The 18,632-nt window shown below is 46.6% G+C and overlaps 2 protein-coding genes and 1 long non-coding RNA gene across 6 annotated transcripts in view; 1 reads left to right on the top strand and 2 right to left on the bottom strand.

Annotated features, from left to right (window-relative positions):
* Window positions 1-6,741, bottom strand: part of TAF3 (TATA-box binding protein associated factor 3) — a 117,759-nt gene extending 111,018 nt beyond the window's left edge. Inside the window, exon 1 of the mRNA XM_075519586.1 lies at window positions 6,441-6,741. Coding sequence (XP_075375701.1) covers window positions 6,441-6,606 — 166 coding nt within the window. The 5' untranslated portion in view covers window positions 6,607-6,741. The remainder of the gene's footprint in view (window positions 1-6,440) is intronic.
* A 55-nt stretch (window positions 6,742-6,796) lies between these two features.
* Window positions 6,797-7,818, top strand: LOC142418434 (uncharacterized). The gene is made up of 2 exons (XR_012778301.1): window positions 6,797-7,283; window positions 7,711-7,818. It is a non-coding gene; the product is annotated as an uncharacterized LOC142418434 (long non-coding RNA).
* Window positions 7,819-10,660: 2,842 nt separating this feature from the next.
* On the bottom strand, window positions 10,661-18,587 carry ATP5F1C (ATP synthase F1 subunit gamma). 4 transcript variants are annotated; one of them, XM_075520092.1, is made up of 10 exons: window positions 18,477-18,587; window positions 17,645-17,679; window positions 16,730-16,861; window positions 15,857-16,061; window positions 14,684-14,827; window positions 14,229-14,293; window positions 13,442-13,597; window positions 12,214-12,310; window positions 11,326-11,363; window positions 10,661-10,798 (listed from the first exon to the last, which is right to left on the bottom strand). In XM_075520092.1, exons 1-9 carry the CDS (start codon window positions 18,518-18,520, stop codon window positions 11,357-11,359), a joined length of 885 nt encoding a protein of 294 aa, XP_075376207.1. In that variant the 5' UTR covers window positions 18,521-18,587; the 3' UTR covers window positions 10,661-10,798; window positions 11,326-11,356. The 4 variants fall into 4 exon arrangements, with proteins under 4 accessions (XP_075376207.1, XP_075376027.1, XP_075376283.1 ...); XM_075519912.1 differs by lacking the exon at window positions 17,645-17,679; XM_075520168.1 differs by lacking the exons at window positions 10,661-10,798; window positions 11,326-11,363 and having other exon boundaries at window positions 12,210-12,310.
* Between the last annotated feature and the right edge of the window lie 45 nt (window positions 18,588-18,632).

Here is an 18,632-nt window from a genome sequence, read left to right as displayed (position 1 = left end):
CAGTACAGGGAATCAGCTCATTTAAACTGATCATCAAAACCTAATGCTTTGATAGACGTTATTATTCTACACTGGTAAGAGTGAAGTAACTAAAAAAAAAAAAAACCCAACAAAAATGAAAAAATGTACAAGGTAAATTTGACACCTAATTAGAAACAAATAAAAATTTGGTTGATGCCAGGTCAATGCTCTCCACTGTGGTAATTCCCAATGAAAATACTGGTCTGCTGTTTGCATTCTCCAAAGCAGAGGTTTGCTATAATGAAGTTAAGTTTTCCTGTACTGGAGATTGTGCAGTGACACTGGAGCAGGTTTTGAGCCAGCTCCATCTTGGCAAAACATCTCACAAGATCTGTCATTTTTCCTTCCAGTTACAATGTTGTGCTCGCCGGATCAGATCCTGCCTTTATATTAAAAAATGCAGTTGCATTATTAATATCAATTTTAACATATTATTTAATATTATTTATCTTTATATTTAATATTATTATATATATACACACATATAATTAGTTTTAGGTAGTCCTGTGAGGAGCAGGGAGTTGGATTCAATGATCCTTATGGGTCCCTTTCAACTTGAGATATTCTATGATTCTACGTTTACATAAAAATAATCTTCAAAAAAGTAGTCACATAATATGTAACTAAAGAGCAACTTTTAAACTTTATTTCCTCACTGTAAGCAATTTTCAGCAGAAAAAAAAAAAAACTAAAAAAAACCCTCACAGCATATCCAAGCATATGCTCAACACTGAAAATTCAGGGAAAGAGTACTGAAAAACCCACTTCTAGATCCAACATACTTCAAAGTTAATTATCTAGTTTATTACACTTCTAGTTTTAGCAGCAGATGATCTCAATTTGTCCTGCAGAAATATGCCCAGGTGCCCTCAGTGATTAAAGTTAAGTAGCTTCTACCTGGTTGTTTTTTAAAGCAACGTAATAGAAAAATCAGGCTTTTGGGGGCATAAACCATGACTCCCCTCCTCATCCCTCCCATTAATTGCACCACCCATGTAAATATACTGGAAATTGAACTCTCTTACTGGATGTGCCAAGTTATGAGGCAAAGCACGACGTATTCTGCATGCCTATAACCAACCATCCCACTGCCAAGCTGCATTAGCTAAATTCATAGCAAATGAAGCAGATACCGTCTATCTTCACTGGTCAGTTCCCCAATATAAAAAACCCAACATATACTAGAAAATCTACAGCAGTTAACCCAAACCACCAGCTGTGCCACCACCTCTATCAAACCACGTGAAATGCGAGTGCAAAACGAAGCAGCACGTAACCGAGAACTTTTCCCTCTTCACCTCTGCTTAAAACAAACAACAACAAAAACATGGAACTCAGCTCTCAGAGACCACATGACGTCAGTTTGTTTTGTAGTTCAATACCTTAATTACATACTCCAACACTGGTTTTCAAATATTTTATTTAAATTTTTGGATAAAAACATGTGTGAAGCGTACAGCATATGGAATAGGCTTCCTCTTACAAGCTTTCCACAAATTTGAACAGCATAATGTGGTGTACTTTAACAGGAAAACCCTTATTTTCTCTCCTGTTAGTTCACTCTCTCCTCCACCCCCAACACAGTATTCAGAAGCATTTCACGGCATCAAACACATCTCAAGCCCGCTTTGCAAATCTTTTTGCCTTCTCTTTGCAGCCACAGAAGCTCCCATCAACTACAGCTACTGCAAATGCAAAGAAACAACAGCAGAAAAGCAGTGAAAATCTTGAATGTAGCTCTCCTAATGGGATGTAACAGCTGGAACAAAGATCTAACACAGCTGGGAAAGTCACCATTTTCTTTTGCAACTCAGAAAATATGTGAACAGCAATGACATGCTTTTCAGACTACCACACTGTCTCAGTTACGTCAGAGTAAATCCATTCAGTTTCGAATACAAAGATTATGTCCCTCCAGCTGACAAGCCTGCTAACTCAAACCCCACTGGTTTGACTCCAAGATAACAGACTGACAATAAAGATGCTACAATTGGAATTTAATTAATTCTACTTTCGCAAAACCATGGCAAAATTCAACTCATTCATCCAGAGCTGGGTTTGTACAGTTGTACAGTAACTTATTTTAGGAGCAAAAGGAAACAATTCTGAAAAAGCAGAGAGATGTCAGCTGAGCATTAAGATGTCTTTTTACAAACCTTTTAAAGAAAGAAATACAGGAATCATTTTAAGAGAGGTAATACAAAAAATACCATATCACTCGCATGAAAACAGCATATTCTCCTTCTCCTCCACAAAAAAAAAAAAAAGAAAAAAAAAGAAAAAAAGACTGTGATACTTCCTTCTCCATTCATGGGGGGGGGGGAATTCCTTTCCCCACTTTCAGTAAGCACACCCAAAGCAAGAGAGGGATACCTTAGTTCTACGCACTTCCAATTCCTCAAGCAGCAAAAGGAAAAAGTTGTATTTTCACCATCTCTGCATCTTTTCCTCCCAGACTTACAAACACTGCAGTACTTGTGGCAGAGGCAGCTGAGCTCGGGGAGCAACGCTGCTCAACAACTCATCTCTTACACAAGCAGTGACCCAGTAACAAAAGCATCTTCCCCAGTATTTGTACTAACCATATCAAAGGACAGCTCTGACCAAGCCTAGGTTAGCTCCTTTTTCACCCTATAACTCAGTCCTCCCAAACTGTCTGTGTTGCCCCCTTTAATCGCTTTACAGATCACTTCTATTTGGATTGAGATACAGACTTCAGAGGTGCAGCAGCTGCACTTGTGCTGCTGGGAGATACGGGTTAATATTGCACAGTCCCATTTCCAGATTAACTATGCACAGCTTCACATCTAACTAGCTCTCAAATTCGGGGAAAGCTTGTACAAGGAAACCTATTCAACCTAGAATTGAAATCCAAAGAGTTTGCGGCGATATCACTAAGTCTCTCCTAAGCTCAGTTACACTGGCAGTGCCAGACTCTATCTCAATTATTCCTGAAATGATGAAGCAGAGGCAGGGCCAGGTACCAGGTACATTCAGCTCATCACTTTGCTTTATCGGGGATCACTGCAGCAGTGAGAACTTCTGCTTCAGAGAAGGGACATGACCACAAGCAGCAGCACCTTCAGGCCACAGCTGTTCCTCTCCCAACCAAGCCGATCACGCCGAGCTTCCCAGCTCGCGGGTCTTTGCTCCACATGCTCTCCAAATTCACTCTTGCAGAGGAAGCCGACGCCTCCAACCTTCACAGTTCCTCTGATCTTGGGGCTGCATCCACCACCAGTTGACAGCAACATGCCTCCGATACTCCTCTCACCCACAGCTGTGACACCCTCATTAGCGCAGCTCCCACAACTTGGACAGAAGTGCTAGCAAACTTTTCCATTTACACATTTCAGGGCTGCCATCCCTGTTACCCCTCCCATAACCTGCTGCAGTCCCCAGCACATTCTCTGAACTGGTGGTGGCTACAGTAGCCCCAAATCCACCATCAGCGAGTCACCTTCTTCTCACCCAGCGCTTCAGGTAAGCAATCACATTATCCATCCCAACTCCAAGCCCTGCCTTCCTCTAAACGCCTTCCCCACTGTCAGACCCAACCGCAGCAGCTCTGACCTTCACCCAAGGAGCTCTCCAGGACTTCCCCCTCCACAAGTACACACAGACACGTGGAGCAGTGGCAGCCCACAACCCCACAGCTCCCCAGCACGCCAAAGGAAGGGGGACAGGTCTCTCTCGGCACAAGCAGTCCTGTTTCTCCATGCACACACAGCCTATACCCACTCCTCCAGGGCACCCTCGCTCCCCCCAGCCTCTCCACTCTGTGCACCCCCCATTTACCTCCCCCCCAATACCTACAGATCCAGCAGCACCACTGGCAGCCTCATCTCTGCACACACATCACTGCTGTCCTCCCCGCCGCGTTACACCCTCCCTGCCCCAGGCATAGGGCAGCAAAGGCCTCCGCACACACAGACTCGCAACCGTCCAACCACACCGACAGCCTGAGCCTTGCTCCACATCCCACGCAACGCTCCCTGTGTTCAGACCTAGCAGCGACCCTGACAGCCTCCCTCTCCCCACATACCACCACCTCCCCACACCCTTCCTGACCCAACAGGACATCAGCACCCCCTTCTTGACATTCCCACATCCAACAGACCCCTACCACCCAGTCAGCATTACTGACCCAGCAAGCAACTGGGCATCCCATCCTCCCACACCCCATATTCTGCAGGTACCAGCAGGTGATCCGCCCCCCTCAGTACCTCCACTGCAGGCTCTGCAGGGACGCAGACAACCCCAAGGGACACATAACTTCATCCTCCGTCACATTCCCAGACCCAGCAGTGATACTTGTTGCCCCTCTCCATACTCCTATGTGACCCAGCCAGCAGTCCTCGCACTGACTCCCAGACCTCTTTTCTTTCTTTTCTCCCACTTGGTGTAAACTCGCCCCTTCCACTCTCCCACCCCAGCACAGCCTCACTCCAAATCCAGCGAGGCCATGGCATCCTGCTCCCCACCATGACTCCCAGCTCCTTCTGCACATGCGACCTCAATGGCAGCGCTGGCTAACTCCAGTCCCCCACATATCCAGCCAAACCTCTTCCACTGCATCCACGAGGACACTCGTGCCTCATACCACGTGCGCTAAAATTATCCCCAGCCCCATCCCTCCTGTTCTCCATACACATACTCCACACCTCCCACATGCAGCCCCGTCACCTTCCCACGTCCTGTGCACTACAGCTCCATCTCCCCCAAAAAACACTCTAGTGCATCCTTGCCTTCACACATTGCAGCCCCACATCCCCCATACACACATTCCCAGCCCCACAGTACCATCGCTTCCCCCTGTACGCACACATCCCCAGCCTCACGTATATGGCCCCATGCTGCCCTGGTACACGTTAATCCCTGACACCACAGGCCCCTGCCCGCCCCATACATGTGCATCCCCGACACAAGGTACCACAGCCCCACGTCATCCCTATACACATACATCCCTGAACCCATATAGCACAGTACATGTGCATCCCCTGCCAGCACTCAAGCCCCACACCTCCCCTTGCGCACGTGGACCTCCATGCCCCACAAACCACTGCCCCCCTTACACATACATACCCAACCCAGAGAACTCCAGTCCCAGCAATAGTGTTTCCAGCCACATTTCTCTCCCCATGCAGGTGACTCCACTCCCCCCAGGCACACCTTTCAGACCCCACACACTGCAGCTCCATCTCTTCACTCCTTACACACCTCCCATGGCAGGGGTTAACACCTCCCACCTCCCTGCCCCATACACCCAGCCCAAACCTTGTGCCCTACAGCTTAAGCACTTCCCCTTGTGCCCACATCCTGGACCCTACACATACATCCCTACCTGCAGTGGGTCCCCACAACCTCCTCAGCATTCCCACCACAGCACAGAGCCTGACCCAGAGATGAGCCAGGACAACACAGCATCAGCACCACATCCTCTCATACACATATCCCACCCAGCAAGAGGGCTGGCTGCCCCTTCTCACCTCCCAGATTCAGAGCACTACAGCTCCAGCAGCAGAGCCAACAGTCCCATCTCCCCCTCCTGTACACACGCTGTAGCCAAAGAAAGGGGGGCAGCAGCCCCATGTCCCCACGTTCCAGACCCACTGCCTCAGAGCTCCATTTCCCCCAAGTCCACAGCCCCAACTCCTCATCCATGCCCACACCCTAGACCCACTGCCCCACAGCCCACCTCTCCCTCGCACTAGAGCCCCTGTGCACCAGTACTGCCCCATGGCTTCCCCCCTCATCCTCTCAGCCCCCTGCGCTGCTCCACAGCCCAGCTCCCCTTCATCTTCCCCCAGCTGGAGCACCCCACAGCCCACCTCCTCGCATCCTCCACCAATGCCCTACAGCCTGATCTCCCCCACAGCCTGATCTCCCCCATGCCCTCATCTCCCTGCCACAGACCACTTCTCCATGCTCTCTCCCTACAGAATTGCCCCACAGGCCACCACAACACTGCCCCACAGCCTAGTCTCCCCCATGCATGCACCTCGCACCCGCTGCCCCACAGCCCCCAGCGCTGCCCAAAGCCCACCTCCCCATGCCCTCCCGCACTGCCCCACAGCCCACATCTCCACGACCCTCCCCCTGTAAAGCACCCCCCAGCACTGCCCTACAGCCTCCCACCCCACAGCTGCTCCCCCCGTGCCTCCACAGTCCAACCCCACAGCCTTCCTCCCCACAGACTCCCCTCCCCACGGCCCATAGCACTACTCCGCAGGGTCCCTTCACAGAATGGCCGAGGTTGGCAGGGACTTATGGAGGTCACTTCGTCCAGACCCCTGCTCAAGCAGGGCCACCACAGCCGGCTTCCCAGGACCGCGTCCAGACGGCAACGACTACAGCCTTTGCCGCGGTCCCTCTCCCCACGGCACTGCCCGCCAGCCCCCGGCCCGGCCCGCACTCACAGAGCTCGCAGTAGCGGTGGCAGCCCCGGCCCAGCCCCTGCAGGTACCGCTGCAGCACGTCGGTGAGGAGGTCGCAGGCCGAGACCTGCACCGAGTCCCAACCCAGCGCCTGGCAAATCTGCGCCACCGACACCCGCAGCAGCCACCGCGAGTAGGTCTCGCACATGCCGGCTCGGCTCGGCGCGGGCACCACCCGGGCCCGCCGCCCGCCCTGGGCCGGGAGGGCCGAGGGAGGCTCACGCACAGCCCGCCGCCGCCGCCATCTTGGCGCCGCGCCTCCCCGCCGCCCGCGCCAGGCCGCGCCGCTCCAGCGCCGAGCGCATCGAGCGGGGCGCGCCGCATCGAGCTCTCGGCCTTCGGCAGGGCGGGCGGGTCTCGGCGCGGAGCGGCTCGAGTCTCCCCAAAAAAACCCCGAAATTGGAGTTTCCTACAGCGATGTGAGGAAAAGTTGGTGTCAGGCGGCCTTTCGGAGGGCCCTGGGCAGGGCTTCCCCAGGGGCGAGGGGCCGGGGCCGGGGCCGGGGCCGCCGCCGCCTCCGCCTCCTCCCCTCCGCGGGCCCGAAGCAGCCGAGCAGGGGCCGTACCCGTGAGGCGCTGGAGCAGAACCCGGGCGCATCATTTAAACAGGCAGCAACGCCACGTGTTACCAGAAAGCTGCAAATTCTTGGTCAAAACAGTTTATCCGAAGCCCTGTTTGATTATTTTTCTCTTTTTTCTTTTCAGCTGGACAGAGGAGGCAGGTGGCAGCCCTCGCCATCGCTGGGTGATGCATCCTTGGGCAGCTCGTACCCACAGACATCAAATGTTTGCTGTCAAGACCTGGCAGTTAAATCTTCCCTTTTGGGTGAAGCCTTTTAATTACTCTTCATGCTAATCCTGTCAGTTGGTCACTTCTTGGTTTGGAGATGGCGGTTTCGGGCCGTCAGGCTCCACCGCGTCCCTCCGCAGCCGTACGGCCTCACCACGCGTGTTGTCATACATGTCACACGCATGGCCAGCACTGCGTCAGGTTTGTTTTGGAGCAACCTGCTGCGCTGAGGTGGAAGCTGGAGGATTAGGCCTGTGCTGTGAGGAACGGGAATCTGAGAAATGGGAGAGGACATTTTAGTGTAACAGAAAATCCTTTGACAGTGAAGAGACTTAAGGACACAGGAAGGAGGATGATTTAAGACACTTTAAAACAAAATTGACTTTAATGCCAGAAGATTTGTAGGGGATATTTCTCCTTTGCAGCAAAAGAAATGCTGATTTCTTTTCCTTTCTAATTTCAGGAATTCCTCCAGAGCTAAGACGACTTTTGTGAATCTCTCCTGCAGCTGCAGTTTTTTTGCACGTGGTGGAACCACAGAAAAAAAAAAAATCATTTTTAAGAGCTTGTATGAGAAGGTTGGGGAATCTTTTGGGGAAACAGAACCTTGCAAGGTCACCTGTATGTAGTCAGGTATATAAATAATTACATATAAGGCCAAGATTGCCTAGGCTGTAGAAACATCAGCTTTGGGAACAGATGTAGCAAAATTGGCAACAATGAGGAAAAAGCATTTATGGGCGAGTTGTTTATCTGGGAAAAAACAAACAAGCAGGGAAAGGATTAAACTGGTGGCAAAAAGGACGATCCAGAAACAAAAATACCGGTTACTGAGTGGTGCGGGAGGTAGAATGAGGGGCGACAGAGCTGTTATTCAATGGTGGCTGTGTATATACTAACATCACAAGTGCTAAACTGTAATTCGGTAATTGTGTGTAACTAATCAGAGCGTGAAGGACAGAATCGTAAATAATAGCGGTCTATTATTAGAAGTTAATTAGTTCACAAATTAGCTCTTTGATTTATTAGACCATTAGTAGTGTGTTGATTAGTCAATAAACAGCCCCATCTCTTGTATCAGTCACATCTCAAGTCTGCAACCTGAGGAGAGGGGAGCGGGACCCACCACAAAGTCCTGCAGCTCCTGGTTTGTCAGGGCAGGTGGATCGTCTTTGCTCACTCCCTTCAGTCCGTTGAGAAGATTTGGGCAGTTCTGAACTGGCATCACACTTCCCATCTCAGAAACGTATTTTTTTGAGTGCTCTGCAAAGCTGCAAATACATAGGCCCCCTTTTTGAAACTTCGCAAGTATTCTTAAGGGAATTAACACAGGATTCAAGGACTTGAAAAGGATGGGCTATTCCTTAGGTACATCAAGCTGAGGTACTCCTTTGTGTCTTGAAATGGGGAAGAAGGGAAGGCTGGAGGTTGCAGAAAGGATTTCCTTGCCTATCTGAGAGGAATTAAAGGACACACTGTGTGGGGGGTGAGGAAGGGAACAGTCAGATGGGTCGGGGACAGCAGGAAGGGTGTGTTTTCCCCGATAGACCCAGCTGGCTTGACACGCTGCCGCTGAACCAGGCAGTTCTGCCCAGGGCCTGTGCAGCAGTTTCCGCTTTGCCAACCAGTTCAAACAGACCAGCGTTTCCGTGCTCAGCATCACGCACGTGTCAGAATCACAGAATTGTATAGGTTGGAAAAGACCTTTAAGATCAAGTCCAACCGTGTCATATCCCTCTCATCTGGGATGACAGAAATGGATGGCTGCCTGGCCTGCTGAGCCCAGCAGCTGCACACTCTGCATTGCAAGGTGGTGACAGCAGGCCAGGCGGCCACAAGAACTTGGGACACTGCCGGAAAGCTTTGGCCCTATGGGTATGGACCTTGGTTCACCTGCCATCAGGTCAGGAATGTGCTGGGAACTGCACTGGAAAGCCAGCAGTAGCCTTAAATTATTCCTTAACGGGGATGTAATCTCACATGGAAGAGAACAGAGAGAGTGGATAAATTAAGAGAGGAAAAGGGCACCATAAATCAACAGGATTACCTCAAAAAAAATGGAAGCTGTTTAAACAGTGGGGCTAGCTCTCAATAAATTACAGTCTACTGTCTTTTTAGGCTTGCACTTTCAAAGCAGCGTTTCCCACATTTAGGTAGAAAAGGAAACAAGACAAAGCATGATTTAAAGGGGTTCTAAATAAAAATAAAATTATGCTTAAAAGAATTACAGGCTCAAGGTCGTGAACTGGGAATTGCATAATCAGGGACTTCTACACTATCACAGCATTCAGTGGCTCGTTTGTCTTCCCACATTTTAGTACTCCCCAAGTTCACCCATTCCAAGCAGTCTGCCACTCCAGTGGTGCACGTAACAACAGCATTAGAACCGTAGATCCTTAAAAGAAGTCATTGGAAGAGTTTTCTAAATCCGTAACAAATCTGCTCCAAGACAGTCCCTTGTTTTCCTGAACCTAACCTGAGGTCGTGCTACTGCTTCCCTTCTTATCCACGCGTACATCTCCATGTACACAGAAAGCTGCAGGGTATCAACAACACATCACTTTGTTAAGACAACAAGTTGCCTCTAAGGAAACGTATTAGCTCAAGCTCATCACTTGATTGTACGGTTTCTAGACCAGCTGACTTAGGTCCAGCTCAACCCGATGGCAGCCTCAGCACGCAGGTGGCTGCTTATGCCACTCCCTGCATCACACTCACAGATCGCTTTGAAGCTCAAGGCCATTTCCAGTCTCTCCAGATCTCTTCTGCAAACCCTCTTCCCGTTTCCGTCACGTATATTACTGAGCCCTTCGAGGCTCTTGTTTCGTCTACCAGACTGGGAGTGGCAGCTTTCTACTTTTGTGGTTATTCTGCACCACTACTATTTCTTTCTTACACTTCCGCTACGCCCGATTTTTTAAATTTTTCCTTTCTCACATTTCCGTCATACCCAGCGAGGGCCGAGAACTGCGGCATTCCTGTATTATATAGCATACAAATACGTAAACACACACACTAACCATGATATAAACAGCCCGCATTCTAAATAAATACTGAAATGGCTTGTGTAATCAGCTCAGTTCATTTTAGCATACGAACATCTAGAAACAGTAGTAGTATGGTATTCAAATAAGACAGAGATCAGTGTTCAACTGCACGATGCAGAGAGGTTATTGCAGAGTCTCCTCCTTCAGCACACAACATACGTAACAAGCCAACGCTATTAAACACAAGGTGAAGACAGGCAATCTCTTCCACTCTTGAAAAAGAACCCGCTCAGATGTTTTTGCATGCCAGATACACTACAACATGTAGAGCACAGCTTTTAAAACAAATTATGTTTCAAAGCATACCCAGGTCAAAGGCAGATATTTAGACACCGAGAGCATTTGCTCCACGGACAACCAAAAGCATTTGTTTCATGTAGGTGGTTTATTGTAAGAATTTACAGATTTCTGGGGCTTTACCACTTCTTCACAAAATAACAGAGCGGTCTTGTGAACACAGACACAGGCAGGTTAAACCACATGCTCAGAAGAGCTCTTCTTCACCTGTAAGGAAAATTGAAGCAAATTAAACCCCTTTCATTTATTTATTTAAAATGTTTATCTCCTCCAATTTGAATACTTCAACTCATTAATATTCCTTACTCCCTCCCCACACAAATTCTCAATCAGGTCTATTTTTCCTTGAAGTTTTAAATTTTCTATATGCTTATATTGCTACCGAAACATCTTCAGGTAAAAGTGTCTGTATGTAAGACACTGTAAGTCATTGCATAAGGTCATGGCACTATGAAAAAATTAAACCGGTAATTGCAAATGAATGCAATAACCCAGAGATGTTTAAAAAAACCACAGAAAAGTATGTCAAATGCGGACGTATGTTGCTTAAAATTATTGGTGCTTAGCTTTTTTGTGCAGACAGATTCGAACTATCAATGGGCAGTTTCCCAGCTCTTTGGGAAGAGAAGCTTCTCTGACCAACACCACCGAATTCCAACTTCCTCATTTGACTTCAAGACTGTCCGCGTTAATTCATTTTAAAACACAATCTAGTTTCTATTTCATAACTTTACCTCTTGGATTTGGCTGAACCGCTTTTTCCGATTAATCCCTGGTTATGGTATTATGAGAAAAAACAGAACAAGCAGGTTAGGAAGCAACTCATGCAAATTCAGGCAAAACTATGCGCCTATTTATGACCGCAAATGTATTGTGAGGAGCACAATACAGCACATACTGCTATATGGTATGTATTCCCGGCATTTTGTAAACACACAGGATAAACACATGTATTTGCATCCGAGTATAGCACGAATTTTTAGCTGCGAGATGTAATACGCATTAGCTACACGCAGTTACAAATTGTGGTCTAAGCCCACACATTTGTAACCTGCAGTCCACACCTTCACAAAACTTCTCAGGGAAATAAGCAAAATACCGATCTTAAAGTAAAATACACATTCAGTATCAACAGACTCTGGAAACCCCCTCCTTCTTCCAACGCCACCCCCAAACTCTCAGCTTCTGAACACCAACCACAAGCCGATTTACCCAAAAGCATTTCAGTCACCCGAGTTGCTCTCCCCCATCCAACACCACTGGGCTGTTTGAGCAAACAGAGTAGGAGAAGCCCAGGTAGGAGGGAGGTGGGGGAAAATCCACTCAAAAGCCTTTAAAAAGGAGGAAAACCACCGCCTGTTCAGGCAAGGATGTGTGTTGAGGCTAAAGATCTATTTTACCAGCTTTTTAACTTCATCTGGCCAAAAAAAGACTGCCAAACTTCACACTTGTTAGTAGAACTGCGCAAGCTGAAACACTTGGGAGTCATGCCATGGACTGTCTTCTCTTCAGTTTTAGGACCTACGTGCCCTAACCTTCCCCGTTAACCTGACTGAAGCAGGACATACAAGCATTACATGACTTTGGAGCAACTTCTATTTCACATTTGTACAGGTACTCACAGAGCAGCAGCACCAGAGATAATTTCAATAAGCTCCTTGGTAATGACGGCTTGACGGGTACGGTTGAATGTCAAGGTCAATTTGTCAATCATCTCGGCTAGAAAAAATTAAGATTGGAATTTAAACATATAATAACTATTCAAATACAGATACAGAGAAGCTGTACGAACAGAATACCAGTCTTGTAAATCCATGCAAGCGATCAAGAGGCTTACTGCACTTCTCATTTTTTTTTTCCCCCCTACAGATAACACTACTAGTAGACAATCCAGGAACTTGGTAATTTGGCTTGCGGCATCAGAGTTAAACATCTGAATAACAGCTGACAGACTAGTAAATACCATGGGATGACATCACTATTTTAACATAAGACAAGCATGAGCTATCTGCTTTTAAATTAGATTTCTGTGTCAATTAACTACATTGGTATTTCCTTCAAGTTACTGCTGTTCTGGCAAAGGGAGACAGACTTTTTTGAAAATTTTTTTCTTCAAAGGGTTTTTTTAAATGCAGAAGGTATCATCTCTTTCTCTCAAGATAAGGCAGTCAGCAGAGAGCCATACTTACAGTTCCGGGTAGCCCAACTGCACATCACATCAGCTTCACTCAGTCACCAGTATCCTTTATGCACCACTGCCTGCTCAGGACTGAAGTCTTATCACCGTGCCACATCAAAAGCTATTAGCTGTCTCCCACTAATACCAACTGCATACTCTCTGCACTGCACTCCGCTTGGACACCTTCCAAGCAATACTTGTACATACTCAACTTGTTGATTGACAGGTGGTAAAGTATTTAATCATTGTTTCAGTTTCCCCACCTTTAAATTGGTGCAGTACTAATTACATCGGGCTCACAAGCAGGTACAGGTTTATAAAAATTTTGGAAATCCTCAGACCAGCCACATGAGAAAAGCATAAAGAATTTTTGGCCATTACATGATTAGTTTAATATTTCATATTCTTATTAAAGAATCTATTACTTCACTTCCAGTTACCTAGTCTTGTTTCTCATATATTTGACAGCAATCCCTCTTTTCAGGGACTAAATAAGGTTCACATGTTTTGTGAATCCCAGTAGAACTGGCTCAAAAAACAGACTCAAACTGGAATTAAGAGAGAAACCAGCTCATTTCTTATCATTTTGGAAGCAAAGAATTACACAAAGGGAGGTCAGTACTTTCATGCTAACCTACTGACATCCTGGGAAGCCCACAGTGTAGACTTACAAGCATTTTTGCTAGCGTTGTCCATGGCAGTCATCCTAGCACTCTGCTCACTGGTGGTGGATTCTTTCAGGGAGTAGTACAGAATATTTGCTAGTGTAAATTCCTGGTAGTTTCTCAGCACATCAGCATCAATATCATCATAGATACTTAGGCTTTCTGTAAAATATGGAAGAACGGACTTAAGAGAAATCCAAGATATACTACTTCTAGCAAAACAATACAATGCCATGCGGAAGACTACAAGGCTAGCCTGTTTCTCTATTTAAGGCAGCATGGAGGGGTTTTCTCTATGTACTATGTGTACTTTCATAACAAAACTTTAAGCAGCAGAGAGGTTAAGTATTTTACATGTTTTCATTCAATTTACTACTAGGGAAGTCAGATTCTGACCAAGGCCAAATACATTATTGGTGTCTTATGTTTAATCTTCCCATACAATGTTGCAGAAACATTCTGGGGTATTTTTCTTGAGTAGTGCGAAGTGACTCAATGCCCAGGCCGTTCAGTGCTGAAGACACTTGAACTGACAGAGTTTGGCATATGCACAATTCTTGCTTGAGAGAGAATCTCAACCCAAAATTAGTAGGATCTTTCTTTTTAACCTCCCTGCCCCACAGCACCTTGAGAGGACAGCCTTGGACTGCCATGATAAAACAACCTGGTAAACTTATGACACATGTATCATAACAGCATAATAAGATGTTTTAATACCATATTCCCATGTTCAGAGTACTTTTTCTGTGATTTATCACTTCACATAACCGGTGGTTTCTAGTTCACTACTTACCAGAACCAGCAACTGTTTCGAGGGAGAAGATCGGTTTTTCATCAGTTTTGTAGGAGATGACAGACCTGTATAAAAAGAGCGTAACAGGGTCTTCAGTTCAACTAACCCTAAATTGAGTGTTTAAAAGCAAATTAGAATGGACGACTTCTGGCCTTCCAATTCCACAAAGTTCTGCGATAATCCCGATGAAGAGATCTCAGATACCACGTGGATATAACGACGAGCTGACTGTGTAAATGTAACAGCACCCACTATAAAAGTAAAAAGAGAATTCCAACCACAGCTATTAAAAAACAACCAATGGCTCTTCACATACAACAAAACGCACTCCCTCCTCAAGAAATAAAGTAAACGTGACAATTCACAGTCAGTTTTCATATTACTTCATTGGGCCAACGTGCTGTTTGAAGCCTTCTACCCAATATTTTTCCAGTGCAGTTTCAGTTTACTCTTACCTGAATCGATTGTAGATGACAGAGCCTTCATCAAATTCATACCCAGAGTTTAACAACTCGGAGGCAATGACTGAAGCATCTCCAAAGCTTGGAGGTCTCCGTCCCACTTCTTTGAATGTCAGCAGCAAGTAATTGCCATGTGTCCTGCAGTCATATCAAATCTGTGTTAGAACAAGTGGATGCTCTAATGTACAACTGTGTGGCAGCAAGACTTACTTACTTTTGTAACTTACTAGTGTTCAGAACTAAGTATTTTATTGAGTTAGGGTCTGAGAGAAATGTTGCTTTTTTTTAGTTAAATTATTACGAGAGCTTCAATGATAAACACACACTTGTAACAGAGTGTCCTGGTTTTGGCTGGGATAGAGTTGATTTCCTTCCTAGTGGCTGGTGTAGTGCTGTGTTTTGGGTTTTAGTATGAGAATAATATTGATAACACGCTGATGTTTTGGCTGTTGCTAAGTGGTATTTACACTGGTCAAGGACTTTTTTTTCAGCTCCCCATGCTCTGCCAGGTACTCAAGAAGCTGGGAGGGGACACAGCCAGGATTGTTGATCCAAACTGACCAAAGAGCTATTCCATACCATATGGCATCATGCTCAGTATATAAAGCTGGGCAAGCAGAAGGAAGGGGGGGATATTCAGAGTGATGGTGTTTGTCTTCCCAAGTAACCATTACACGTGATGGAGCCCTGCTTTCCTGGAGATGGCTGAACACCTGCCTGACCATGGGAAGTAGTGAATGAATTCCTTGCTTCGCTTTGCTCGCGCGCGGGGCTTTTGCTTTCCCTATTAAACTGTCCTTATCTCAACCCACGAGTGTTCCCACTTTTACTCTTCCAATTCTCTTCCCCATCCCACCGCGGGGGGAGTGAGCGAGCAGCTGCGTGGTGCTTAGTTGCCGTCTGGGGCTAAACCACGACACAGAGCTAGTGTTGCTAGCTCTTAGACTTTTATTTCAAAATATAATAGTGCTGTGCAGCAGTTTCATGAATGTCCAGACGATCAAAACCCCTTTTAGCATATCTGCAGATTTTCTTTTTTTAAAGGAGCTTGAACTTAGCACAGCACCATTAAATGCAATCGCCTGCGAATGCCACACAGCTTTCTGAGCAGTCTTGAAATTTCTACCACAGAAAACAAACCAAACCACCAAACCAAACCCTTCTTACCTCTGAAGCAGGCCTCTGATCTTGTCACCTACTCCAACCACCATAACTTCTTTCCCTGCATTTGAGAGGTTGGTAATCTCGTTCTTCAAGGTTTTAGCAATAGACGTGTGGATAGCACCACACAGACCTCGGTCAGAGGACACACCAATAAGGAGGTGCTTCTTCTTGTCCTCAGGTGCCTTTATTTCTGCCTTCTCATAGAGAGCTAAAAAAAAAAAAAAAAAAAAGAAAAAAAGAAAAGGGTAATTATTCAAGGGTGCTAGGAAGCAAATAGGTCATATCAAAATACCTCTGACTTATTCTAACTAAAGTGATTTCTAAAGGGGTTCCAAATCACAGGCAGATGAATTTTATCTCCCTCACAATCATTCAAGTGTGCACGTTATCTGACCAGAGGTGACAAAGAAACAATTCAAAGCCACCCACATCTCTGCATCGGATATCACACAATCAGTGTCATTACTTAGTTAAGTTCACTGTGCAAGTCCACTGCCTCAGGAGCATGAGTGCAGCCCAAGAGTTCACAAGGAAGTTTGGCAGTAGCTGTAGGTGCTACAGAGATAGGACACAATTCCATTAACAGATAGAAGCAGGCCAGAAATTCTGAGCTGTGGTGCTTTTATGACTAACAAAACCAATCACACAAAGTTAAAAAAGTTACCAGAAATCATAATGAATTTCACATTAGAACTCTTAAAAACAGCTATCCATAAATTACTTATACGGAATACTCAAGGTGACATTGGCCTAGAAACACAAATTCTTTTGGAAAAAATCTACCAAAAAGTTAAAAAAAGTCTAGGCATTTTATCACCAGCATGAAAACCTTCCTCTTCTGTTCCCACATCACACAGTTCAAGAGTCTTCTCTCACCCAGTGCTCCTGTTCCGTAGACTCTAGCAGGCTTCAGCTCCCTCTCAGCTCTTGCATATTTTGCTGCAGAAACCATCTTCATGGACTTTGTAATTTTCTGAATGTTCTTGATGGACTTCAAGCGCCTGGTAACTACAAGGTTAATAGTTGAAGGTCATGGGCTGTACTGGGCATAACGACATCAAAAACAAGCAATAAAATGCTAGCAACAGCCATCCAAAAATATCTTGCCAAGTTCCTCAAAGAAAAAAAATAAACAAACAATGCACAAATAAACCTCATAAAAGACATGCCCTTAGTATTTTCAGTAAGAAAGCAGTAAGAGTAGTAATCTGGTTAACCAAAACGCATCTTTACAACAGGTATGTCTTTTTCCCCAGACATAACATTTATGTAATATTTAGCCCAACATAAGATCTATTTACTATTCTCTTTCCTTCCACTTCTACCTGTTTCACAAATATATCCTTTGAGGCATATTGTCATCTTTTCCCAGATGACAAGGGGAGGAAACAAATAAAAGACCCCATACTATAAAGACACAGAATAAACTTCCTCCTCTGTTTAGTTTGTGGCAAAATGAGATTCATAAAAATACTGATGCAAAAAGAAAACAAAATAGGTGTCCTATAGACAAAAGGTGAGCAAAAATCTGTTTTAGTAAATAAGTTATTTTTAAAATATGTTTGAGTAAAACTCTATCGCTTTGCTGAAATGACATCTAAATTTGCGCTAAAAACATTTTAAGCAATGCCTTTTCTGAAGGACACTTGTTAATATAAGAAGTGCTGGAGGCACAGGTTATGGTGTATCACAATTGGTTTATCCAACAGAGGCTAACCTAAATTATATTTTAACATATGGTTTTCCTGCAACACTTTCCCTCCCTCAAAAGCAAACAAAAGCAGTACTTACTGTCTTTTAGAGTTGCCATATTCCTGACTTGGCCCCTGAAAATGAATGCAGGAGAAATTATGATAGTTCACTAGTTCTCCAGAAAACCAACACCTATCAAGGGCAGGTCCCTTTCAGAAGCATGACAATTTAAGAACTGCTGTTTCTTAAAAAGCACCTATAGCAAGGACAAGCCACTCTAAACCGTGCCTTGCATGCATACCTTCCATCCTTTCCCTCATCCCCTATGTCACTCAACACATTACCCACTGCCGGGGATAATGGCACGATGTAAACGGGGGCCAGACAACAAGGCATCAGAAAAGTACAACATTCAAAAACCCTAACTGTTTTTTAAAAACTATTAAAACGAAGCAGAGGAGGCTATAACGTTTCCTGACAAGAGCAGAATCTCCTCGCACCGCCTGTCACCTACGAAGCTGTCCTTTTCAGTCCTCCTGCCTCACCCATTGACCCCCCGGGGCTGAGCGCCCTTTCCCTACGAGCTCCCGTCTCCCCCTCACCCCCACCCACAGAGCCGCGGCTGAGAGAACGGAGCCTTCGTCCCCGGCAGGTCACCGCCGTGCCCCCGGGAGCCCGCTTCCCCTCAGCCTCACAGTCACCGCTCCTCCAGCCACACCACAGCCCACAGCATCTCAGGGGCTGGGCCGGACGGCGACCCCACTACCCCTGGGCGCCGCCGGCCGAGGGGAGCGTCGGCCCCTCAGCCCCCCGGGGCCGGCCCCAGCCGCCCGGCCGCCCCGCGGGGCCGCCCCGCCGCTTGCCCCCACCACCGGGACGCATCTCCCCCGTCCCCACAGGGCCCCTCCCAGCCCGCACCCCCGCCCGTTACCATTGCGGCTGGTAAAGCGCGACGGCAGCCCCCCGAGCGAACATGGCGGCGCCTCCACCACAGCCCCGCTGAAGGTCAGCGCTCCCGCACCGCGCATGCGCGCAGCCGGGCCCGGCGGGTGGCGGGAAGTGCTTCCGGGGGCGAGGCCGGCCGCTT

The sequence above is a fragment of the Mycteria americana genome, chromosome 1 (genome assembly GCF_035582795.1).
Source record: "Mycteria americana isolate JAX WOST 10 ecotype Jacksonville Zoo and Gardens chromosome 1, USCA_MyAme_1.0, whole genome shotgun sequence".
NCBI lineage: Eukaryota > Metazoa > Chordata > Aves > Ciconiiformes > Ciconiidae > Mycteria > Mycteria americana.
The sequence above is the reverse complement of the archived record's forward strand: the minus strand, read 5'-3'. Positions and strand labels throughout refer to the sequence as shown.

Coding starts and splice junctions, on each gene's coding strand:
- ATP5F1C (XM_075519912.1), bottom strand. CDS start 18,573: ATGCGCGGTGCGGGAGCGCTGACCTTCAGCGGGGCTGTGGTGGAGGCG. Junction 16,862..18,476: donor GCGCTTTACCAGCCGCAATG/GTAACGGGCGGG, acceptor TTAACCTTGTAG/TTACCAGGCGCTTGAAGTCC. Junction 16,062..16,729: donor CTACGGAACAGGAGCACTGG/GTGAGAGAAGAC, acceptor TTTTTTTTTTAG/CTCTCTATGAGAAGGCAGAA.